Raw genomic sequence first — 26,619 nt, 5'->3', positions numbered from 1 at the left:
GTTAGACTTCTCTTTTACTTATAGTTACCCATAATATTATCCATATCCACTTTATCATATTAAATTATCCACTTAATTCTGCACTTGTCTTGCTATATCAGGACTGGATAGAAATGTTCATCCCAAGGTAAATGATTTTTTCTTTGTGCAGATGTTTTTGCTGGTTGGAACATTGAAGGAAACAAAGAAATGTTCAGTTCCATCCTATTCATGCTAATAAGTATCTTTTGTGATCAGATGAATTTCTAGTGTGATACAGAGATTCCTGGAACTCATATGCAGCACTGTATAGAGGAGGACAGATTAGTATCCTGAAATATAACAACAAGGTCACAAAAAGAACAAATACAATGCTGTTCCTTAGAAAATAGGGGACATTGTTTCGAAATGTGGCTAATGAACTCATTCATAGAGCTGGGTGTCATCATGGTCACAGAATTACATGAAGCATTCATAGGCATCTAGTATTTTTGTGTACTATTGAAGTACAAACACATTAACAAACCAAAAACACAACAGCAAATGCAGAAACACGACATCATATCAGAAACTGCAACAGCAAAACCAGTAATGGGGTCAGTAGATTTGCTTAGATTCCTAAACATCATCCAGCTTCAGGAACTTCTGTTTATAAATTTGCTGTTAAGTTTTTGGTTTGTTAGTGTGTTTTGCATTGTGCGGCCCATTCACACCTCACAGGACATCCATCCATCCATCTTCTATACCGCTTAATCCTTTTCAGGGTCACGGGGAAACCTGGAGCGTATCCCAGGGAGTATCGGGCACAAGGCGGGGTATACCCTGGACAGGGTGCCAATCCATCGCAGGGCAACCTCACAGGACAGTTCAGCTATATTAAACAGCAGCAGTGGCTGTTGACTATAGATTTTGGGGTCACAGGACAAAATTAATAACGACAATACCTCAGAAAAAGTCAAGAGGCTATTACAGTTGACTACAGGCTACTAACTAGTGAAATTTTATAGTAATTTTTTAGTAACTGTAATAGGCAGCTGAGAGTTGACAATGCAGTCATCCAGTCTAGCAGCTCGTTTTAAGCAGGATTACCTTGCTTTAGCTGTGTTTGAGGTAATATCATTAACCAGGTTTGACAGGTTTCAGCAAAATTTCTGGCCCAACTACATCTCAACAACCCCACAAAAGACCTGAAACTAGTCCATAACAAATTAGACATTGGAAAATGTTCTTTTTCTCAGCCTTTGAGTGGGAAAAGAGTATTTCAAATGTATCTCTGATGTATGGACATTATCCACTCAGTAATCCCCTCTTATCCTCTCCTTATCTTCACAATATACTGTATCTTACAATAGAAATGCCTCTCACACAACACAACATAGTTTGCAAGTGGACTTCGCCTTCTTTGTGGAAATTAATTAGAACTCATTTAGCTTATTTGCTATAAAATAACAGCAGCAGAGTATTTTTAAACTAGCCCAATCTGGCAACCCTGTCACAAACTGTCCTGTCCTCTGCTGCTTCCCCGTGCATGAGGCATCGTGATTCCTGCTCCAATGGGGCTCATTTTTTAGAACTAGGTGTAATAATAATTTTGAGAAGCTAAATTGGGCAGATGATGGCGCAAAATCTAGAAAGACGAGCAAATCAATGGAGCATAAGCTTATATCTGTCAAATAATAACATTTTCATTAAAATCATTGCTCACTCAGAAGAGGTCATTAGTATTTCAATAGAATTTGAAATGCATGGAGCTGTGATTAATGAATTTATGATGACTAATACTGCACTTAAATTGTTTCTAAACTGTCTCTTATATTCTAACTAAAGCACCTGCTCTGAGAAAAAATGTATCGGTGACTATCCTGAGCTCTGTAACCAATAACAAAAAAAAAAAAAATCAACAAAAAAAAGTTACAGTGCTTATTCAATAGCTCTCATTCCACCATTGCATAAGTTAACACTACATATGGACAACACACCTTTATAAACTATTCATGAAAAATGACAAGTATTTACAAAGGCATATTCCAAGTATCGGTTGTTATAAACACTACTTTTGTCTATTTTGATTTCAAGTTATAACCCTTGATAAAATTTAATCGTGTGGTGTACACAATGTTTTAATTAACAACTGTGGTTGTTAATGTTTAACTAACAACAGGGGACAGCCATGGCTCAGTTGGTAGAGTGGGTTGTCCACTAATCGTAGGGTTGGCGGTTCGATTCCCAGCCCACGTAACTCTATGTATCGAAGCGTCCTTGGGCAAGACACTGAACCCCAAGTTGCTCCCAATGGCAAGTTAGCACCTCGCATGGCAGCTCTGCTAACATTGGTGTGTGAATGAGACACAGTGTAAAGCGCTTTGGATAAAAGCGCTATATAAGAGTGCCATTTAACAACAATTTAGCATGTAATCTCTGATCTGTATAGGCAGATAATTTATACAGCTGGGCACTGTGTCATCAGTATGTGAATGCACAAGTTTTTGGGTTGCACAGTGGTGCAGCGGGTAGCATCAATGCCTCAGAGCTCCAGGGGCCCTGCAAAAATCTGGGTTCTTCGGTTTCCTCCCACATCCCAAAAACATAAGGTTGACATTAAAATTCTAAATCATCATAAGGTGGTGTCATAAATCTCTGGATCCACTGCCACCATGACCAAGATAAAGCATATTACTAAAGATGAATGAATGAAGTAGTTAAATGCATTTGCTCATGATTTGTCCTGTCCTCATTTCTTTTTCCTGCATTCCTTCCTTGCTTCCTATTCAAGAAATGAGATGGGGTACTTCTTCAAATTGATGCTTCCTCATTTCATTGCTACTCTGTCCTCCAGCCTGTGACCCAGAAATCGATCAAAGTCACCATGTTGAAAGACATACAAATTCTCTCATTGCACCGCGAGGAATGAGGAGTGAGGAAGCTTCCAGAGGAGCTAGGAGTGAGGACACACAGGTGTATTCTATGCAGAAGTGTTTCTTGTCAAAAAACCTGACAAACATATAAATTCCCCTCCTCCTTCACTTCTGCCAGTCTCAAACAAGAGTCCTTTCATAATGTGATAGAATTTGGTGAGAAATGTAATTAAATAATAATGTTTTCAGAGTATTGTAATTAATTGATCCTTGCATGTTTCGATATGCAAAGCTGCACAAAAGATGTGATAAATTATGTATTGTTTATTGTGGAATAATCCAGACATTTCACATAATATCAGTGCATCTTGCTTTATTAAGAATGTTGTTATGAACCAAGCTCAAACAACATAACGGCAGATCTCTGAAGCACAGTGAGGTCATCCAGCTGAGCACAGTCATCATTAACTGAATTCGCATTGAAGTGACGCTTGAGAGAGCGAGGATATTCCATTTGACTTGCTTTGATTCCTCTCTCCTCGCATCTCTTCCTTGCATCCTTCCCTTGCATCTTAAGGGGATAAAACTAAGAAGCGAGGAAAAGAAATGAGGATGCACAAATAAGAAATGAGAAGCACCCAAGCACCCCACGCCTCTCTCCCCTATAGCATTTCTCCACCGACTTTTATCAGCACAACGTCCTGATGTGTAGACACAGACAGAAAACGCAATCAACTATGTGACCAAGAGATACTAGGAACCAAGGAAGTAAGAACTTTCCAAGCATTGGCACTTTGTCAGGTAAAATAAATACCAAAATCTGCTGTTTGTTTTTTTTTTTTACACTGAAGGTTGTGTACACTGACAGGGTACTGTTACTGTACTGTCATAGTAATGCTATGACAATTATGTAGGCTATATTGTTTTTACCTTGTCATAAACAGTTCAATTTACTATACAGTATCTCACAAAAGTGAGTACACCCCTCACATTTTTGTAAATATTTGATTATATCTTTTCATGTGACAACACTGAAGAAATGACACTTTGCTACAATGTAAAGTAGTGAGTGTACAACTTGTGTAAAAGTGTAAATTTGCTGTCCCCTCAAAATAACTCAACACACAGCCATTAATGTCTAAACCACTGGCAACAAAAGTGAGTACACCCCTAAGTGAAAATGTCCAAATTGCACCGAATAAGCCATTTTCCCTCCCCGGTGTCATGTGACTTGTTAGTGTTACAAGGTCTCAGGTGTGAATGGGGAGTAGGTGTGTTAAATTTGGTGTCATTGCTCTCACACTCCCTCATACTGGTCACTGGAAGTTCAACATGGCACCTCATGGCAAAGAACTCTCTGAGGATCTGAAAAAAAGAAATGTTGCTCTACATAAAGGGGTGGGGGGGTCAGCCTGTCAGTGTTCAGACCATATGCCACATACTGCATCAAATTGGTCTGCATGGCTGTCGTCCCAGAAGGAAGCCTCTTCTAAAGATGATGCACAAGAAATCCTGCAAACAGTTTGCTGAAGACAAGCAGACTAAGGACATGGATTACTGGAACCATGTCCTGTGATCTGATGAGACCAAGATAAACTAATTAGGTTCAGATGGTGTCAAGCGTGTGTGGCAGCAACCAGGTGAGGAGTACAAAGACAAGTGTGTCTTGCCTACAGTCAAGCATGGTGGTGGGAGTGTCATGGTCTGGGGCTGCATGAGTGCTGCCGGCACTGGGGAGCTACAGTTCATTGAGGGAACCATGAATGCCAACATGTACTGTGACATACTAAAGCAGAGCATGATCAGTATACAGTATTCCAGTATGATAACGACCCCAAACACACCACCAAGACGACCAATGCCTTGCTGAAGAAGCTGAGGGTGAAGGTGATGGACTGGCCAAGCATGTCTCCAGACATAAACCCTATTGAGCATCTGTGGGGTATCCTCAAACTGAAGGTGGAGGAGCACAAGGTCTCTAACATCCACCAGCTCCGTGATGTCGTCATGGAGGAGTAGAAGAGGACTCCAGTGGCAACCTGTGAAGCTCTGGTGAACTCCATGCCCAAGAGGGTTAAGGTAGTGCTGGAAAATAATGGTGGCCACAAAAAATATTGACACTTTGGGCCCAATTTGGACATTTTCACTTAGGGGTGTACTCACTTTTGTTGCCAGCGGTTTAGATATTAATGGCTGTGTGTTGAGTTATTTTGAGGGGACAGCAAATTTACACTGTTATACAAGCTGTACACTCACTACTTTACATTGTAGCAAAGTGTCATTTCTTCAGTATTGTCACATTAAAAGATATAATCAAATATTTACAAAAATCTGAAGGGTGTACTCACTTTTGTGAGATACTGTAGGTGTGCAACAATTATTGACACTCTTTTAGTCAATACTTTGTGCTACCTCCCTTTGCCAAGATAACAGCTGACTCTTCTCCTATAATGCCTGATGATGTTGGAGAATACATGGCAAGGGATCTGAGACCATTCCTCAATACAGAATCTCTCCAGATCCTTCGAATATCGAGGTATATGTTGGTGAACTGTCCTCTTCAGTTCACCCCACAGGTTATCTATAGGTTTCAAGTCAGGGGACTGGGATGGCCATGACAGAACCTTGATTTTGTGGTCAATAAACCATTTTTGTATTGATTTTGATGTATGTTTTGGATCATTGTCCTGCTGGAATATCCAACCATGGGCCATTTTAAGCTTTCTGGCAGAGACTATCAGGTTTTCATTTAATATCTGTTGATATTTGATTGAGTCCATGATGCCATGTATCCTAACAAAATGTCCAGGTCCTCTGGCAGAAAAACAGCCCCAAAACATGAGGGCCACCACCATATTTAACCGTGGGCATGAGGTACTTTTCCATATGGCTACCTCTCTGTGTGTGCCAAAACCACCTCCGGTGTTTACTGACAAAAAGCTCTATTTTGGTTTCATCTGACCATAGAACCCGATCCCATTTGAAGTTCCAATAGTGTCTGGCACACTGAAGACGCTAGAGTTTGTTTTTGGATGAGAGTAGAGGCTTTTTTCATGAAACCCTTCCTTGGTCTTACCCATTGTTATGAATGACTAAGGGAATTTGGCCTGTGTTACCTCATATCTATACCCCTGTGAAACAGGAAGTCATGATTGAACAATTTCCTGTTCCTAGTCACCCAGGTGTACTTAAAAATAAATAAATAAATAAATAAATGTAAAATATCAAATATCAAAATATCTACTTCAAATATATTTCTCTCATATGAATTCATAGGGGTGCCAATAATGGTTGCACACCTATATTTAACAAAGGGAACTGGATATGCTTGTTTAACATCCCATTCCAAAGTTATTCCCCTTTTGCAGTTATAATAATCTACACTCTTGCATGGCTAGAGTGTGAAAATGAAAAGGGAAAAATTGTGGAAATGTCATTCATGGACAGCAAACAGCCTGACCCTTGTCGGAACATTCATACAATATATTATATCTTTTATTTAGATTCTGAAAATTAAGCTTGTATACATATAATCATACATATAAGCTCCAACTCAAAATAAAAATGTATGTAAAATGTATTTAAAGGATGAATAAATGCCAGTCAGCAGTTAAGAAAAAAAAAGAAACAAAACAAGGATAAATAGTGTTGACGCAGCTTGTAATCTGGCCATTGCCTTTATTTTTGTGTCGCATCCTCAGAAGTCCTCTCTCTTTTTAGCTTCTGAAGCCACCAAAGAACTTGGTGAACATGGAGAACTCATCGTGTATGTCAGAGAAAGGCCCGGGACCACCTGAGAACATACATGAGGCTTAAAACCTGACCAATTATAATAGCATATGAAATGTTTTAGACGGTTCATAGCTTGAATACATTACTCATCTTTAAATAGACAATACTAACGTGCTGATTTTATTACAAATAGTGACTTAAATAGTTATATTATTAAATATTATTTCACATTATTCTTGGCTCATGCAGCTACAGATATTTCTACAGCCTTTTTACAATTACTCCTTATTGAGTACACTGCAGCTCAGATAATTTATTGTTCCCGTTTGTTTGATTTGGATTGGTCAAATGGTTCAGAGCATAAGGGTGAGTGCGCTGACCTCTTGTGGGAGTAGCGGGCTCATTACGTGGACCTTCTTGACCATCTGGCAATCCTGAGCGGATCACTGTAGTCTCTTCATTACCCTGGCCATCCCTAACTGTACGTCTCTCTTCTACCGTCTGCACACACACACACACACACAAATATATGATTTAATGCTTATCCATGGTAGATCTCATGGAATTCATGAAATACACTCAAAATTCACTGGCAGTTACATAAGGAATAACACACTCCAGACCATGTGCTTATTCGAAACCAATATGTTACCACTCTGAGGTGATTGATTTTCATATAAAAGCACAATCTAGAGTGTGTTATTCTGATAATACCATAGTGATTTTCCAATTACAATGCTTAATTTAATAATGAATGACATTTTACACAATTTAATTATATATATTAGATTTAATGGGGTAGGACGTTCTGTTAGTTTGTTCCGGTTATCATGTAAGTCATTAACATTCCATTACCATTACAAACAGTCATTCCCTCACCAGCATATAATTTTACAGAGAAACCTGAAAGTGGAAACTTTACAAAGCACCATGACTGTCACAAAGCACCGACACCCAAGACTCCTTCTATAAACGTTAAATAATGTAACAAAAAACATCACATCCACGATTAAATATTTTCCTTTGTTGAAGTCTTGAAGTGATGTTACTATAAAAACAATAATGTATTGGAACAAGTGCATTAATATAAACCTGTTATTCATGCTACAACCACAACAACTGTCCAAGCCATGCCAATCAGAATCGAGAATTAAACTGCGCTGTGGTGGCTGGATTCACATTTCTCAGAGGAACAATGGTTATTATTGAAAATACCTAGCTAGTAAACAGGTAAATGGACAACTTGGGAGAAAAACTTTCAGGATCACTCACCCCATCAGGTTTAACCACTTTGGTAACTGTTACAGACTGAAAGAAGGATCGAATTTTTGGCTGTGAGGGAGCCGGCTTTAAGATTTGGTCCAGTCCCCCTGATGATACCTGAGAATCTAGATCTGGAAAAAAGGAATCAGGGGGGGAAAAAAAACCTAAGCAGAAAAAAAAGTGAGGCTCCATTCCAAATACATTTCCCATGTTTCCATTTGTTACCTTTTAATCCTCATTTAATTCAAAGTCCATTACACAGAGGAGAAGATTTGAGACAGGGTATAGCAAGAAACAAGTGCATACTCCAAGTACATTACACACAAACAAAAATCTTCAACGCAGCATCTGGTCAACTTTATCGCTTCAAAGGCTCCATCAGAGACCTTTATGCACATGCTGTATAAGTCATAATTCATAATGGAAAAAAGAATGCACATGACACTGACAACTTGTACAGGGACCATAGAAAGAACATTTGGTCCTGTAACAATGCGTCACTACATGGCTTTGTTTTTTTTGCATTAAAAAGTAGCTGAACAATAATTTGACAGCTCATATTTATGGCCTTCAGATCAACAGTCTGTTAACTAGCATGCTATTGTTTTGATGGTTTCCTAATTTTGTTTGGATAACCAACACTACAGCACAGCAAATGAGATGTAATTTTTGCCATTTGATAGGGAGTGCAAATGCATTGGTGTAATGAGGAAAAGTATACTGTGCTTCCTGTAGTGTTGCACTGGTACATGAGTGTGTATGTATGCATGCATGCATGTATAGTCAGGTATTGGGTATAAATGTTAATCAAACAAGGAGCAAGGCATTGTGTCCATTTACAACCCCAATTCCGAAATATTTGGGACAGTATAGAAAATGTTAGAAAAACAAAGAGGAGTGATTTGTAAATGTGGTTTGATTTGTATTTAAACAAAAATGTATAAAGACAATGTATTTGATGTTTTACCTAATCAACTGCATAGTTGTTTTTTGAAGATAAACGTTTATTTTGAAATTGATACAAACAACATGTTCCAAAAAAAGTTGGAACAGGGACTAAAAGTGATGTGACAAGTTGAAATAAGAAGGTGATGTGAAACAGGTGAGACAATTGTGTAATCATAGTATATAAGGGCCTCCAAAAAAGGCCTAGTCCTTCAAGAGCAAGGATGGGTCGAGGCTCGCCAATCTGCCAACAGATGCATCAGCAAATAATCCAACACTTTGAGATCAACATTCCCCAAAGACAAATTGGTAGGATTTTGGGCATTTCACCTTCTACAGTGCACAATATAATTAAAAGATTCAATGAATCCAGAAAAATCTCGATGCGTAAAGGGCAAGGACAAAAACCACTTCTGAATATGCATGATATCCGATCCCTCAGACGTCACAGTCTTAAAAACCATCATGAGTCTGTAATGGATATCCTGACATGGGCTCGGGAATACTTTGGTAAACCTTTGTCAGTCAACATCATTCACTGCTGCATCCACAGATGCAAGTTAAGGCTTTACTATGCAAAGCAGAAGCCATACATCAACACTGTCCAGAAGTGCGGACGACTTCTCTGGGCTCGGTCTCATCTGAGATGGACAGTAACAAAGTGGAATCGTGTTTTGTGGTCTGATGAGTCAACATTTCAAATAGTTTTTGGACAAAACAGTCGTCATGTTCTCCAGGCCAAAGAGGAAAAGGACCATCCCAGCTGTTATCAGCGTCAGGTCCAAAAGCCAGCGTCTGTCATGGTATGGGGGTGTGTCAGTGCCCATTAATGCAGAAAGATATGTACTCATTTTGGAGCAACATATGCTGCCATCCAGAGCAGGACAACGCCAAACCACATTCTGCCCGGATTATAAGCGCATGGTTGCGTAAGCAGAGAGTGCAGGTGCTAGCATGGCCTGCCTGCAGTCCTGACCTGTCTCCGATTGAGAATGTGTGGTGCATTATTAAGTGCAAAATAAGGCAATGAAGGCCCCATACATTTGGGCAGCTGAAGAAATGCGTAATGGATGAATGGGAGAATATTCAAAATGGCAGTAGTTCAGCAGAGATGAGAATGTTGCTGTTTGTGCTATGGCCTTCTTTGAGGAAGATTAGACAAACTGCAAAACTTATCTGAAAGCATTATTCATGGCTTTTGAGCTTTTCTAATAGCTTGATTAAAACAAAATGTCTGTGTGATGTTCATCCCTTAGTTCAAACATGCTTAAGAAAATTGTAACTTGTAAACATGTAAAAACCAAATAAAACACCCCCTCAACTTTGGACAGTCTCAGACTCAACCCCGAGTTCAGCAAGTGACATCAAATCAACATGGCTTTAACTTTAGATCAATCAACATACAGACATTTACTTGTTAAATCTATAACACTGACTCTACAGTGTTACAGGAAAATATACTTTACTCATCACAGTTAGCAGGTTTACTGATAACAAAAGACAAACACGCAAGGCATCCAGAGGTCGAAAATGAGTTCTGATTTCCCACTTTAAAAAGCAAGTTGAAAGCAGTCTACTGTGTGTCTTAAAGAGTCTTAAGAGATATGGTGACAAACATTCTAATCAGAACATTATAAACAGGTCATTTGGATTAGACAAAATATTTGCAAGCATGTGACTCACCACCATCCTCTTTCCTTTCTTCCTCCCTTTGTCTTGGTCCATCACTCCAAATGTCCTTAAACTGAAATAACAAATCAATTTCATAAACCTTAACATTGTACTTGGGAAATGTTGCTTTTGACTGAAAATGAATTAAAATTTGAAAGTACGCATCTCACCCTGGAGAATGGTGTCCAGTGATGGAAAGGGCTCCTAGGTACACCTGGGTTACCAGGTGATGAAGGATCCACATCTCTAGGTGCTACAGAGGGGGAATAACGGGCAGAATTGTCTGGGCTCTTCAACATGAAGTCTCTGAGTGAGCTCCCACTTCCTCCTCTCCTGCTGCTTCCCTCTCGTTTCTCCTGAAGTGGTGCCTCAATACTTGGCAAATCTGGGAAAAAGAAGAAAACATTACAGCAAGACAAAGATGTTCAGTGATGTGGGAAAATTGCTTCATTTTGTACTGTGTCAGGGATTTTTTTTTCCCCCCAGCAATGTTGCACCATTATGAGGGAGCTCTACATAATTGAGGACTGTATAGGAGAGTGTCGAAAGAAACCATTAAACCACCATCAGAACCACATAAAAGAGTGTGATGGTCATGTGTCCACATACTTTTGGCCATATAGTGCAAGTCTTCCTGGAGAATAACCATCTTCGTCCAGGACGCAGATGCCCTGTATTTTTTTTCTCATGTGGAAAAAACAATCCAGCCCCAGAGATGTATATTACCGCAAATTCAGCCAACTTGGCAGGCTAAAGCAAAAACAGTGTGTAGTATGATGATGGAAAACCACTCAACCACCCTTAGCAGTATGTAGCCACTAAACTGAAAAATGGTCAAACAGCAGGGTGTGTCATACTCTACAGATAAATGATAAATTGATTTTAGCGGCAGATTAAAATGTTAGGTTTAGAGAATTTCATATTGAGAGTCATGAGAAATGGGTTGGATAAAAACTATAACAGTACACAAGAGCTGAAGAGATGAAACGTACCACGCCCGAAGTGGCCTAAACCAGCAAATATCTCCTCCATGTCCCGAAATATTTGGCCGAACAGCTGTGGCTCCTGGGTGCGCATTCCATTTGGCCCAAGACTGAACCCGAATCTGAGCACATCGTCAAACCTGTCCGAGTAATCCTGATGAAATCCATCCTCCACTTCTTCATCATCATCATCATCATCATCTTCATGAGTCAACCCATCAAAGAAAAGCTCCCTGCCAAAAAAAAGCTCAAAGTTACCCTTTAAATAATAATAAATAATAAAAGCTAGTGATTGCTGTAAAGCTTTTAAAAAAACATGCAGTGACTGAAAACCAGGTATCAGTAATAAATAACTGGTTTTGAGATTAGTCTGGTCTCTAAGATTAGTTTGCCATAATCCTTACCTCAGAAGTGGAATTCGTGCATTCGAGCTACAGTATATAGTTAAAGGTAAGTGGACTCCTGACCATCACACCCATATCTGCCATTTCCAAAACCACGGGCATATGGAGTTGGTCTGATATCAGAATGAGGAGGCCTGGGGCACACTCTGTGCTCCAGGTCATCCCAAAGGTGTTCAGTGGGGTTGAGGTCAGGGCTCTGTGCAGGACACTCGAGTTCATCCACCCTTAACAAACCATGTCTTCATTGCACTCGCTTTGTACAGTGTGTCATGCTGGAGCAGGTTTGGGCCTCTTAATTCCAGTGGAGGGAAATTGTAATTATACACCGTACAAAGACATTCTAGACAATTCTGTGCTTCCAAGTTTGAGGAAAGACCACATATGGGTGTGATGGTCAAGTGTCCACATACTTTTGGCCGTATGGTGTATAAAGTGTGTGCGTTTGTGTGTTAGCACTAACTGTAGAGTCAGTGTTATAGATTTAACCAGTGAATATATCTGTATGTTAATTCATCTAAAGCTAGTACTAGTATATACAGTATAACTCATTTAAAGGTAAGAAGTGCTGCTGTGTTTACATGCTGTGAGCCGCCATGTTGGTGTTTACACCACTTTCTGAACTCGGGGGTTTAGTCGAAAGCAGTAAAATGACTCCGGTAAGGAAGAGTTCCTTAGCTTAGTTATTTATCTAACTCTCTAGGTAACGAACATTAACAGTTTCAGTTTGAATAACAATCAGCAGTCAGAGGAATGTGTGTGTTCCTGTTTGGTCAGAAGCAGCTGATTTATAAATGTACCTGTCTACAAGCTGAAATATCTAATGAAGGACTCACCTCCGGTCACCGCCACGGTAGTGGCCCCCTGGCGCCCCAAAAAATCCGCGAAAGAGATCAAACAGACTCATTTATTGTTAAAAAGAAGTGAACTGTCAACAATCAGCCATAAGGTGCAAAATGGCAAGGCGCATCACGTGATCAAAATTATGACGGCGCCGAGGAACAGACTACCTCGCGCCGTAATGTAGGGGGAGTTCGGCAGGAACATCTCTTTTGGACTCTTAATTAAAGCTTGTAGGCAACCAGAATGATAGATAAATACAATGAATGAGCTTTTAATAAACAGGTTGAAACACCAAACTTTCCATCCATATAAATATACAACCTGATGCAAAATCCACATGGTACATTCTGCCCACCTCTTATTCGGGAACTTGAGACGGTCTTCTCAACCTAATAAGTCATCATGGTGGCGCACACCTTGGGCAGTAAACAAACACAGGCGTTATACTGTACATACAAACATTAGCTTTAGATCAATCAACATACAGATATAGTCACATGTTAAATATATAGCACTGACTCTAGAGTTCACTGTCTTGACGAGAAAAACATACATCACTCATCACAGTTAGCTTATTGCTAACAAAAACACAAACATGGAGGTGTGTCAATGTTTATTTTTCTCCACTTTGTAGCTCGAACACATGGAGCTCGAAAATGACGTAATTCCGAGTTCCCACTTCAGATGTAGGGTTATTATTATTATTATTATTATTATTTTCTTCTTATATACAGTCTATAGTTGAGTACAACATAAATTAATTGAAATCTGTGCCACAGAAAGTGGGGTAGACGGGACTGTACTGTCCCAGCAAAACTAAAAGTACAACACAGTCAAACGCCTCCCTCTCTCATGCAGGTCCCTTATTAAAACTTACTCAGTCTTATCTTTAAGCCGTGCAGGACTGGTCACTTCTATACGGAGGAGACTCAATCCACCTCCACAACACAGCAATATCTTTTTCTTACTCCTACATCCAGGGATGAGGCTGGAAAGTTAGTGGCCCCTTATTTACTTCCTTAGTATTAAAACTACAGTCACTTTAAATGTAGGCCAAATGTCCAGGGGCTAGCATGGAGCAACCACATATGATGGCACTTACACATGGACAAAAGAATTGTGATTTTAGGATCTCCATGTTCACTTTGAATAGCTGTAACATGCTCTCACTTTTCTATTCATGCAGTACAACATTGTTTAATGATTGAAATGACATTGAAAAGCCATGAGCTGATTGGACATCTCTTTCAAAATCCATGGGCATTAATATAGATTTTGATGCTATAATAAGCTCCACTCTTCTGGGAAGTCTTTCCACTAGATTTTGGAGCATGGCTGTGGGGATTTGTGTTCATTCAGCTACAAGAGCATTAGTGAGGTTGAGGTTAGGTACTGATGTTGGGATGTCGAGGAGACTCCACTTCATCCCAAAGGTGTTCAGTGGGTTGAGGTCAGGGCTCTGTGCAGGACACTAGAGTTCTTCCACTCCAACCTAAACACACCATGTCTTCATGGAGCTCACTTTGTACACAGTGTCATTTACATACAGGAATAGGTTTGGGCCTCTTAATTCCAGTGAAGGGAAAATTGTAATTTTACAGCATACAAAGACATACTACAAGGTGTCAGAAAAGGCAGGAACCAATGAGAGTAAAACTACACATACTTAATTTTTACATTTATTATTTACAACATGGTTATCCTTACACAATACACATTTTCTCACTTTTATCACAATATCATAGTTTTGCAGATTTAGCTCAACATATTCCCATTGGTTCCTGACTTTTTTTTTTTGGCACCCTGAATACAATTGTGTGCTTCCAACTTTGTGCCAACAGTTTGGTGAAGAACCACATAAGGGTGTGATGGCTAGGTGTCCACATACTTTTGTTTGGCCACATAGTATATCTCAGTCACACATTACTGCAATTTAAAGTCTGTCCAAAATTTCACTTAAAATGTCTGAACATTTTAAAATCCCAAATTATAAATATGACCATAATCTCCATTCCAGCCTTTTTTTTCCCCCCCATTGCTTACAGACTGACAGGCTTTCCAGAAGTCATTCCATGTTCTATATAAAATATATTTTATTAAAAGATCCAAATGCTTTGAGTATGTAACAACTTCTCTATATTCTCTGTTGTAATGATTTAATATTAGCTTATGATAAGAAAACCCTCACCTACCTCTACATTTATAACCTCAACTACTTACAGAAAAGCACATCAATGACACTTCTATAAAAATTAGTCTGAGTTTTATATTTACAATGGGAAATGTGTAATCGCTTTGATTTTACAGCATTATCCTAATCACTCTCTAGTAAAAGTCATTTACAGCATTTAAAGACGAGCCTCACCTGTTTTATGGTACAAACCAAAAATTTCATCAAAGCATGACACGCATTCAACGTGTGAGGAAATCGCACTTAACTAGAAGGATTTTACACACTTTTCACCACAGTGTTTATTAAACTGGCTCCTTAATCAAAAGCAAGGTTATAAAAAAAAAAAAATAAAAAAAAAATTTACACACCATTTTAGTGAAATACTTTTATACAGTATTTATAGTTATTATATTTATAAATTCTTTTTTAAAGAAGAGGGGTCAAATTATGTTATAGGCAGAAAAACTATTTTCACCAAAACTTTTCTTCTCCCATTGAGTTTCAGCCAGAATTTAGCCACAACGACATTGGACTGGTTTTCCAAGATCGCCACAAATTTCCCAGCTGATGTTCGATTAATCATCAGTTTTCCAGTTTAGTTACGTAAACACATAAAATACAGAAGGCACATGACATCCAGAATTGTTTTCTTAAAAAAGACATTCACATCCAAAATGATGAAAATGTCTTTTTCCTGTTTATTTACTTAATATTTATATTTATATATATATATATTACAAAATAAAAAAAATATGAAACAAACGTTAGGTCTATGTGTAAAGGAGGGGGAAAGCCATCGAACAAACTTGGACTACAGTACTTGTTTTTATATATATGTATATGTATGTACAGGACAAATTTATCCATTTTTTTTTTAAAACGCACAGTACAAAAAGAAAAGAGCCACTGACAAAAAAAAAAAGAAAACTGATAATACAAATCTATCCATTCATACTTTTCTAATCAACAAAAAATCAATAAAATATGGGAAAGGGTGCAGAACATTGCCACATATAATGTTTGAGGAGGAAATGGTACACACTTGCACATACAAGGTGATGTAAGTATACGCCAACCTCTCCAATAAGAGCAAACAGACAGCGATACCTCAAAGGTCGTGTCAAGTTAAGCGTAAACAACCCCCCCTTCCTTAATGAAAATGAGGGAAGGAGAAAAACAAAAACAACCTTATGCTTAATATAAAGAACATGGATATGCAGGTGAACAGCATCCTCTTCATTCGCCAAGCCTGTACAATAATTTGGGGATGATTGAAGGGGTTCAGACAAAATTGAGTCCATTTACACCCTTATTACAGACTCATTTAATCATGAGAAACAAAAGGTTTCTAGAAAACTCACATTCCCACACACCTGGAACATGTCATATCTTTGTGCCCTCATGTATAACCTTTGATATATATTTCTTGGGTTAAATCAAGCAGGGTGCAACTAGGGGCAGGAGACTCCCAGCCCAACCACAATCCCAACTTCTCTTCCACCAGTTACAAAAACACTCCTTTAGAAAATAGCTCTATGTTACATACATAATGACAGAATGAAAGGAGAGGCGATGGGTATTATTACTTAAACTCAATACAAACTGCAAACACTCGATACATGGCTGGGAGTTTCCCCTTCAACACTTCTTCGCCAGTCGTCACCCCTCTCAAACACACACACATACACACACTGCTACCGCTTTAGTAGAGTACCACCATGGGTACGGAGGAGTACTGTAGGGCAAATGGACAGGGAGAAGCAAAAGAATGACGCCACAAACGATTTAGGGTGGAAGAGAAGGGTCCCCTAATTTCAGCCTTTTTTTGTACACCAGATTGGAAACAAGGGCAAGTTAATTGCCTCCCCAGTTGTAGCTGTTATAAGCAGACTTGTTGATCTGTGACTTCTGTTGAATGGAAGCATTCTGACTTCGCTGTCCGGAGCCAGTCTGAGGAAAAAGGGAGAAGCAGACAAACAGACAGTCAAAACAACCATGCTCACAGGTTTTCAGCACTATAGCAGGTATATATCTGTATAAAGCACATCTTATACCACTGTCCTGCACAAGTTATTGTCTCTACTGCTCCTAAACACACCCACTTCACTGTATGATATTTCTGTGTTATACAGTTGTTTAAACCAGGTGATGTGTACTGGTGCTGACCTGGGCATCCTGCTGCAGGTGGTGGTGCAGCATCTGTGAGTGGGGCTGCTGATGAGTGAGGATGTGCATGAAGGGTGCAGGAGCATAGGGCGCTGCAGCCGGGGGGTTGATGGGGCCGCCACTGCCCAGTGCTGACGGCACACTGAACGAGGCGCCTGGTGCTGCTGCCGTGTGGTAACCCTGTTTCTCAAAGGACTACACACAAAGAGCACAGAACAAAGAGACTGAATAATATTGTATCTCAAACTCTGATCCTATTAAGGCTTTTAGGATCAGCGCTCACCTGTGTCTTTGTGTAAACAGACCCTGAAATATCAGGGACACCCGTGTTGCTGGATGTAACAGAGACTCCTGATGGAAAGCCAGACACACAAAAGTTACTCGTCATACAGGAACATAACCAACCGTCCCCCAAAACAGAGATTATAGAAAACAAATTCAGCCCAGGATGAGAGAATGTATGACAAAGCTTTAACTGTTGTAAGAGAGAGAAGAAAAAAAACCTACGTAGGAAATAATGTCAAGTTGTCATAGCAGCTGCTTATTTGGCACATACAAGACTCTGGTGCATGCATCAGTGAGCACAGAGTTTACATTCTCCGCTGACTTCATATATAAACTATATGATCAAAAGTACATGGACACCTGACCATCACACCTGTATGTGCTTGCTGAACATCCCACTCCTGATTTACTCCCCATTTACAGTTACAATAAGCTCCACAGTTCTGGGAAGGCTTTCCACTAGATTTTGGAGCTTAACTGTAGGGACTTGTGTTCATTCAGCTACAAGAGCATTTGTGAGGTCAGGCATTGATTTCAGGTGAAAAGGTGTTCAGTGCCTTTGAGGTCAGGGGTCTTTGCAGCACACTAGAGTTCTTCCACTCCAACCTAAACACACCGTGTCTTCATGGAGCTCGCTTTGTACATGGGTACACTGTCATGCTGGAACAGGTTTGGGCCTCTTAGTTCCAGTGAAGGGAACTTGTAAAGACATAGCATACAAAGACATTCCATACAACCGTGTGCTTCCAACTTTGTGTCAACAGTTTTGGGGAAGAATCACATGGGTGTGATGGTCAGGTGTCATTTTCAACCTCGGCTTAGGAAGAAAAAGAAAAAAACACCCCCTCAACTCCGAATTCCTCCACAGGAACAATGGTCTCATCAACCATGAGTTCAGCAAGTGACAAAGCAGCACTTCTTACCTTTAAATAAGTTATAACGTATATACACAAGTATTAGCTTTAGATCGATCAACATACAGACATTCACTTGTTAAATCTAACACTGACTGTCCAGTTCACTGACTGGTGGAAGAAAATATACATCACTCATCACAGTTAGCTGGCTAGCCTCTTGCTAACAAAAGACAAACATGGAGGTGTCTGATCCCCCCCCCCTTTGTAGCTTGAACCCACAGAGGTCGACAATGACATAATTGCAAGCCAAATTCAAGGCCTGCTTTCAAAAAATATTGAAACAGCCTGTGGTGCCGCCCACTACTACTACTACAACCACAACACATTATCACACTACAGCAGACCTGTAATGTAACAACCTGCCCAACGCCACTGTACAGCACTCCAGGACTTCCACAGACTCCTGTCTAGAAACACATTTCAGAATGCTATCAAGTGTTTGATTTAGTTTAATGTTACTGACTCCAAATCCCATAATGCATCACGCAATATAGAGACCTACAATTATGAGGGGAAACGAAGTTGACAGCACGTGAGAAAGATGGGAGACTAAGGACATGCTCTTAACACAGAAAATATAATTGAAAGTGCTCTTTAAAATCTCTTTGGAAAACATAACTGTATATAAAAAGGGCTGCATTTTTACTAGTTGACCATTAAGCCTAACTCAAAAGGTATATATGTGATAAGTTTCATAGCATTGTCTGTGTGTCTAGTTTGTGTCACGATGTACCAGAATCAAATTGTTCTGTGTTCATGGAATGTGTTTTGAGCATTCCTAATCACCCCACATTTCGCCCTCACTCTCTCTCGGTTCTTCTTCCACTTATTATTAATCATCATCATCATCATCATCATCATCATATAGACTAGACATCTTTAGTTCTTATATCACTCGAACCTACATAAAAGATGCTCTGATTTTATCTGTGACTTGTTCCAATTGACATTTATCATTTTTTTAATCAATATTTCTGTGTGTATATATTATGCTTTCTGCATTATTAAACTAAGAAGCTTTCACTGAACGTTGGTGCCAGTGTGACTTCTTCCCAAGCTCAGACGAGAGGAATCAGCCAGTGCAGGGTCCAAATTCTGGTTCTGTGACTGGTATCGGACAAAGAACTCAATACGGAATATGAAAGGTGAATGAAGTGGTGGGCCATGGTCTTACAAAAGCATGCATATGAAAATGCATGTTTAGCAAAACATGAGAAGCATTTTACTGAAGAGATGATAAAAGCATGTAAGGGAGAAGTGTCTGATATATTGCTGAATGAGAAAACAAAAAGATCAAGTCAAAGACAAAACAAATTATCCCACCATCAGCTACCACAGCTATTAACATACAATATATTTTATATAAATATTTTAAATAAGACTACAAGATAGCATATATAAATATATCTGAAGTCTTATGTTATATTAGTAGCTATGAACTAATCACCAGGTAATAAAAGGTAACTGTTGTAGCTATTCAGACATCTTAGTTGCTTATTCAGGCCGCTATTAGGAAGGAATTTTATGTAACTTGACCTTCATCGAATATTCCTGCACAAGTGGGTAAAATAGTAATAAACTCAGGGCCACAACCTCTCAAAATGTGTTATAGATATGTTGTTCTGACACCGTAACCATGTTCCAAATGAAGCATTATTGGTGTTTAAGAGCAACAGGGTGAATACTAATTCAACCACAGCTTTAACATTTGTGAGTGTAAATAACTTTGCATGAACATGTTTACGAGCAGCTGATGATGACTTGTTGGTACACTGAACTGATTTTATTTGGTCCAGCCCACTTTACATTGGACTAAGTGTAATGTGCCCCGTTACCTAAAATGACAGACAGCCCTGATCAAACCAAAATTGTAAGGATCTATACTTCAATTAATCTTTAAATCAAGTCCTCATCGGGTCCAAATACAAACAATATTGTACTGCAAAGTTTAATTTGGCTTCCATGTTATCCCAATGAACTTGCAGCAGAATCCCCTCACCCCACTCCCCCAAGGCACAGACACTGGACTGATGAGCTGCTGTGAGCTTTTTCACTTCATAATTCCTTTTTTTATTTTCTTTCTATACAAAGTGAGATCTAATCTAAACTTCTTCCCCATCACAATCAGAGTTCCACCACCATCCAGAACCACTTTAACTTTAAGCCAGGTGAAGACCGGTGACATTCCAGTCAGGAACAAGTGTAGAAATAGACACGAACTCAGCTCTGATTTTTAAGTTAGCAAAATAGAACATGCTATAAAATCATTACATAGGAATAATCATCAAGGAGATGACTATAAAGTAATTGACCGGTGATGGTTCAGGAAATAAAGGGGGGGTGGGATGGAAAAATGCTTTACTTCATACAGTATATCAGAAGGGCGGGGCTAATGTTGGGGTGGCATGCCATGGCTTTGAGTTTCCCCTGTGAGGTTAGTGCTAGTGATCAGACAAATGAACATAAGAAATGAGAGGGAGTGAGGGAGGGGGAGAGAGAGAGAGGGCGTTTGGCGTGCGTGTGCACTCACCCACTCCGGGCGCGGTGACTGAGCTGGCCGGTTTGTTTTGAGCAGAAGCAGCGGCAGCAGCGGCAGCAGCAGCCACAGCATTGCCATAGCCGCCCTTACAGAAATCCCCGCTCCCTGCTGAAGCCTGGCCCAAATCCTCATAGCCTGCAAACGGGCACACACAGCCACAGCCCCACAGCATTAGAAAAACACACCAGGCAAGGCACGAAGAAGGAAGGAGTGGGAGCAGTAAAAGAAAGCAGCAAGCAAAACTGCTGTGTTAGAAGCAAAGAGGTTATAATCAGTGGGTGTTCAGAATTGAGGAAAAAAAAAGTCAATAGGACATGAAAGTAAAAAGCAAAAAGATTAGCAAGACGTGAAAACGCATGTCCTGGTAAAAGAGAAAGAAACACAGCAGGATGTGGGTGGGAGGTATGAAAAAGACAAATGAAAGCAATGCCCAGGTAAGAAGTAGACAAACACCTTGTGAACAAGAAGAAAAAGCAGGAAGAATATGAAGAAGCATGTGATGTCCCACCACCTGAAAGCAAGCCCATCCCTGACCTCACCACCCCAACATCACTGCTAGCAAGGGTTCACCGAACCTCACCAAACCAGGCAGCAAAAGCTGAGGGAAAAAAATTACTAACCACAAACCGGACCTTGGCAGATCTAAAGTAGCATCACGGATTTTCTCTGCTCGTTCATTTTACATTCATTTTTCACACACCCACACCACAACAATGAATTACATGAATGGCATATTTATTTAAAATAAAAATCAAAAAAATTTTTTAAAAAAAGAGAATGGTTGCTTATTGAGAAAATGGGCCTGAGGCCAGCAGTTTCAGCGATATTTAAAATGTGGAAAAACAGCATGTTCACTGGACGTTCCACACCCAGCATGCGCACACTTCCTGTGCATATGGAAGGGATGGTGCAGTCTGCAACTACACAACACCTGAGATACATGGTGACTAGTTCGCAATCACACAGCTGCTAAAAGCCACCTGTTGAAGTTGTACATAGATTTAGATCAGGTGGATGAGGACACACAAGCACGTGTGAATATCTTACCGGTGCTGTATCCATGGGATCCATATCCACTAGCCTGCTGGAAGGCTGTGGCTGAAGCATTGACACCAACATTCACACCATGCTGTTTGGAGGAAGTAGGTGCTACCTGAGTAAACATATGAAGTAATCACTTACAAAAAAATTATTTAATTAATAAATAAATAAATAAATAAATAAACCCACACCTTAAAACCCTGGGCTATAAACTAAACGTGTTGGTGTGTACATGATATCTACAAATAATTATCATGATTTATCCTTATTAAAATATAGTCATAATCGATAGTATTGAATTGAGTCTCTGCTCCCATTTTCAAGGACACCATCCTAGAGACTCTATGGCTCTCAGACCAGTGATAAAAAAACAAAAAAAAAAAACACGAACAAGACCACCCACAGTGTTCATAATGCACACATGCAGTTAAGTGTTATGTTTTCCTAATTTTATATTCGATTCAATCTCTAACTGCCTAAGCTGTAGGGATGCTTAGAATTGTCCTCAATTACAATGTTACACCTGCTCCGCTGTATCCTGGTGGCTTGCAATCCAATCTTACACATCGCTAGTTAGTAACAGTATAAGGAAATATACTAATGGTTAATATTAATCCAGTTACAACATGCTGTGGCATGAGCTGTAAAACTGAAAGCTGAAAATTTGCTTTTGAAACCCATTACAATACATGGTGATCAAGAAACTTGTAATTATGAACGGAAACCAGTAGCGATGATATGGATGCTTGCATAGTGCTAAACGTATCTTACTCAGATTTCGCTAGGTCAGATGTGTGCCTGCCGGTAACAAGACGAGCAACTCTCACCGGAAACATGGCAGGGCCGTACTGGAAAGTGTTGGGCAGGCCCGGCACGCCCGTGTAATAGGGCAGACTGGTGTAGCTGTAGCCAGGGGGCAGAGCCGGGTTCAGGAAGGTCTGCTGTGTGGTGTGGTGAGTTTGGGTCTGACTCTGCTGAGCCTGAGCCAGCGTAGTGGCCGGAGCAGGAGATGATGTGTCCCCGCGACCAAACTTTGTCAGCTCACCTGCTACAAACCAAAAGAGGACAAGATGAAGGGGCTTTAAAAACAATATAAAGGTAATCCATCATTACTAAGAGATTATATTTATATGTGGAGAAGGATGTCGAGGTGAATGAATGGTATGGGTCAAGCTCACTACATGTTAACAATGCAAGGACGAGCAGTTCTACATTGGAGACACAATGAGGGTTTTTTTTTCCATTATCAGACAGCATGCGTTTCCCCTCAGTGGCAACTAAAAGTAATCCGGTAATGCAGGGGTCGTGTTTGAGTTTCTCTCACAACCCCCACTGGTAAATCGATCTCCTCTTGTGCCCCCCCCCCCCGTTCCCGATTATTTTAGAAATTATCATTAGAAATATCACTTTGACGGTGAGGACGGATTTCGCGTGCTAATACTTTGACATGTTATCAGGCGTTGCCTTCAAACAAGCCACAGGCTACATGTTATTTTACTCTTTTCACCATTCTGACACATTGCACTAGTGTAGAATTTCAACAATAAAATAGATGTTTCCCCATCTGTTGCTCGCCGCTAAACAAACAATATGTAATTTGAGACAACGCTGATGTACTATTCTAGACTGTTATTGAGTACTAACACGAACCGTTTTTTCCTATTACAGTTATAATCTTAAATACCTCTCATGTCACCTTCAAACCTTCTGCAAGCTGTGTTTTGCATATCAGTCTTCTGGATTTTCAAGATTAGTAAATACTTTGGAAAGTAAAGTCAGAGTTTTCAATTTCAGTTGCGGGTCATAATCACGATGACGGAAGAGAGTTTTAAAGAATAACGTTGTGTTTAACATCTCCGTGCATGAAATCGGTCAACATTTTACACTTTGACAGGGATGTTTTGACTCTGGTATGACATCTAGTGAATGTCACATTTAATCCTTCGGATGTACATAAAGTACAGGTCAAGCAAGATAAATTTTTAAAGATATGGTGATACGTTTTAAATGTAGCTTGCTTGAACTGTCCATGTCCAGCAATCATAGAAGATTATATTAAAGCATTGAGACTGGTATATGCTAGTCCTTCAGCAAATGCATTTGATTTTTTTTATTTTCTGGCATCAAAGAATTGTGTGTGAATATTTGTACCAATCATTGCCTCTACAGCAAATGAGTCTCACCAGAATAAGGGTTGTTGGTCAAACTGCCGTCTCTGCCTGTCAGTGCTGTCGTTGGGGTAGCAAACGGAATGCTATAGTAATCCTGGTGGGCAAGAAGAAAGAAGCTTAGAAATTACTATCTATTCCTCAAAACAATCATAATTTTGAATTAGTAGCTATGTAGCAGATACTATGTAACTGTGGTGGGTGAACAGCGTACAAGTGCCAATGGTGGTGAATTTGACCTGGATACAGTGTTTAGCATGTGCCAAAAATTTCAACAAAGTCACAAAGTAACCATATGATGTTTTACAAGAGCTGTAAGAGCATCGTGTTTATCCATTAGCCTAGTGGTGGAGAGCGCTACTGTTCAGTATAATTTCCAAACAGACTTGCAATGATTATGTATTCTCCGGCTAGGGTAATGATGCATACTACAGATGTTACGTGGTAGTAAGTTAAAGACAACGGCTGTGCTGTGATTTTGGAGATATTTACACGTAAAAATGATCACTCAGTGGAAAGCAGGACCTTGCGCTTGCGGGGCAGTACTGGCCACTTTCTTCTACAGAAAGTAGCTAAGGTTTGCCCAAAAAGTTACTAGATTTGTGCTTTATTTTTGCGGAAAATGTTGCTAAACGAGCCTGAAAAGTGGACCGGCGCAGTTTCTGTTAAAATGAGTAAGCAAATAGCGGGAGGGGGAGGAGGGGGGAGAGGCTGCAGCAGGGAGTCATATATTGAGTAAAAGGATTGTATTTGTTTTCTATCAAAAATAAACACCAATTATTTAGTGATTTCGTATGTATTAACTTTTTTATAATTCAAGCACTTTTTAAGCAACAGTAGATAAATAAATGGCGATTTTTAATGTTTTCCAGGACTTAAATTTCAAAAAGCCAAATACAGGCACTTCAAGCACCTCGTAGTAATCGTGTACATTTTGATTTAGATTTGTTTCCAGACGCAGCTGAAGCCAGAATTGTATAAAGAAGTTAAACTGACGCTTCACCAATAGCATGGATAACTCTGCCAGGTTCAGCCATAAGCAGTGTCCGCTGTCTGGCTATAAGGAGGACCTGAAGCTTCCATTGAGCATGGTTTCATTTACATGATCAACTATTCCAACTGAGCCACATCTGATGCCAGAAAGGGAGCATCACCTTAATCAGTCATGGAAGTTACTAATGGGCTGTAGGAGCACTCGGGTCAGATGTGACCATCACGGTGCATACGGCTAGGCTTCGCCACACAATCAACTTTGTGACTTTGTTCAAGGTCTCAGCCATGTATGTGTACAAACAAGAAGGTATACACAGGTGATATCGCTCCTGACAGTGAGGAAAGGTGAAACAAAACTGCTCTTGAACTTACAAGTGGTATCCTAGTCTGGAGCATCTGCAGATCATCGTAGCCATACACCTGGGGCTTGGATTCAGACCAGTCAGTAAAACATGTGTGTTACACATCCAGTTCACAAATGTAGTTAAAACCGAGATGAACATTACGAAGAAATGCAGAAAGAAAATGAAACATTTGTGTAATTTGGTAGAAAAGTCTCACCGGGTATGCATGAAGCAGGCCAGGAGCCATGATATAGGGGTTGGGCAGGAGAGGAGGCACTCCAGGAGGCAGGTTCGGAGGCGCTTTCCCTGCACGACAACAAGACCACAACCATTACAATGCTATAACGGTTGTTTTTGTTTTTCATATGGTACCAGAAGAAATACAGAATGATGGCTAACCAGTGCATCCTAGTGCAATCATGCTTATATCATTTTTATATTACAAGATGTAGCATTACTATTTAAAACTAAGCAATTTACTGACGATTTGTACTTAGATTACATATTTCTGTCAAACTTTTACCTGAGGCAGCTGTGCTGCGTGATGAAGCTGATGATGGTGCGACTGAAGCTGAGGCCACTGACGAAGAGGCAGCTGCAGCAACAGCAGGGGGGACAATAGAGGCAACTACGCCTGCACTGTTCAGCCCCATAGCCAGACTACTGACTGGCCCCAGACTGGCCTGAGCAGAGACAGCACTGATTGTGGAAGAGGAAGGAGGAACCGGAGTACTATGAGAGACAGGGGCCGAAGAGGAAGAGGAAGAGACCGTGGAGGAAGGGGGAACAGCAGAGGGGGCCACCGCAGAGACAGAGAAGGAAGACGAGTGCAGGCTCGAGTCTCCATCCACATTTGGATGCTGAGGGGAAGAAGATGAAAGAAATAAATACATTGGGATACCAAAAAAAAAAAAAAAAAAAAAAAAAAAAGGCTGTGTGTGCAAGAGAATAAAAATATATCAGCCCTTAATCGGTTAGCAGTTTTTCCAGACTGACATAGCCATGCAATAAAATTAAACTTAAAAAAGGTCTTTGTTGAAGCTCACTCATTTTGTAGCATTCCAAAATTTCCCAGCTGGATTTCCAGGCAGAATTCCATCGCTACTTTGAAGGAATTATTATAAGAAAAGAAAGAGAGAGGAAAAAAAAAAAAAAAAAGAAGGCATCCAGAGGACTTTTCCATCCGCTCAATTGAGGAATGTGTCTAATTTTTAATCACAGCAGTTTTACTTGCCTTTTGAGCTAATTAAACCGCTTAAAGCTCCGCAGGCTATCGCATGCAAAACTATACGATGAGAGTCCGTGTCGAAAGGGAAGAGCC

The 26,619-nt window shown here is 39.9% G+C and overlaps 2 protein-coding genes across 10 annotated transcripts in view; both read right to left on the bottom strand.

Annotated features, from left to right (window-relative positions):
• Positions 1–6,302: 6,302 nt before the first annotated feature.
• On the bottom strand, positions 6,303–12,820 carry hax1 (HCLS1 associated protein X-1). The gene is made up of 7 exons (XM_053638779.1): positions 12,666–12,820; positions 11,438–11,661; positions 10,616–10,830; positions 10,458–10,518; positions 7,839–7,960; positions 6,947–7,067; positions 6,303–6,627 (listed from the first exon to the last, which is right to left on the bottom strand). The coding sequence occupies exons 1-7, from the start codon at positions 12,734–12,736 to the stop codon at positions 6,551–6,553; spliced, it is 891 nt and encodes a 296-aa protein (XP_053494754.1). The 5' UTR covers positions 12,737–12,820; the 3' UTR covers positions 6,303–6,550.
• A 2,667-nt stretch (positions 12,821–15,487) lies between these two features.
• ubap2l (ubiquitin associated protein 2-like) overlaps positions 15,488–26,619 on the bottom strand; it is a 40,842-nt gene continuing 29,710 nt past the window's right edge. For 3 of the 9 annotated variants that reach the window (XM_053638770.1, XM_053638769.1, XM_053638772.1), the window contains exons 20-29: positions 25,822–26,158; positions 25,516–25,604; positions 25,327–25,380; positions 23,977–24,058; positions 22,621–22,841; positions 21,800–21,905; positions 20,744–20,887; positions 17,295–17,362; positions 17,012–17,206; positions 15,488–16,795 (exon numbers count right to left, since the gene is read on the bottom strand). In XM_053638770.1, the coding sequence (XP_053494745.1) occupies positions 16,700–16,795; positions 17,012–17,206; positions 17,295–17,362; positions 20,744–20,887; positions 21,800–21,905; positions 22,621–22,841; positions 23,977–24,058; positions 25,327–25,380; positions 25,516–25,604; positions 25,822–26,158 (1,392 nt within the window). In that variant the 3' untranslated portion in view covers positions 15,488–16,699. The remainder of the gene's footprint in view (positions 16,796–17,011; positions 17,207–17,294; positions 17,363–20,743; positions 20,888–21,799; positions 21,906–22,620; positions 22,842–23,976; positions 24,059–25,326; positions 25,381–25,515; positions 25,605–25,821; positions 26,159–26,619) is intronic. The other 6 variants (XM_053638771.1, XM_053638774.1, XM_053638773.1 and 3 more) reach the window with 5 other exon arrangements.

This window comes from Ictalurus furcatus, chromosome 12, assembly GCF_023375685.1.
Source record: "Ictalurus furcatus strain D&B chromosome 12, Billie_1.0, whole genome shotgun sequence".
In the NCBI taxonomy this organism is placed as follows: domain Eukaryota; kingdom Metazoa; phylum Chordata; class Actinopteri; order Siluriformes; family Ictaluridae; genus Ictalurus; species Ictalurus furcatus.
Note: the sequence above shows the minus strand (reverse complement) of the source record. Positions and strands in the feature narration are given on the sequence as shown.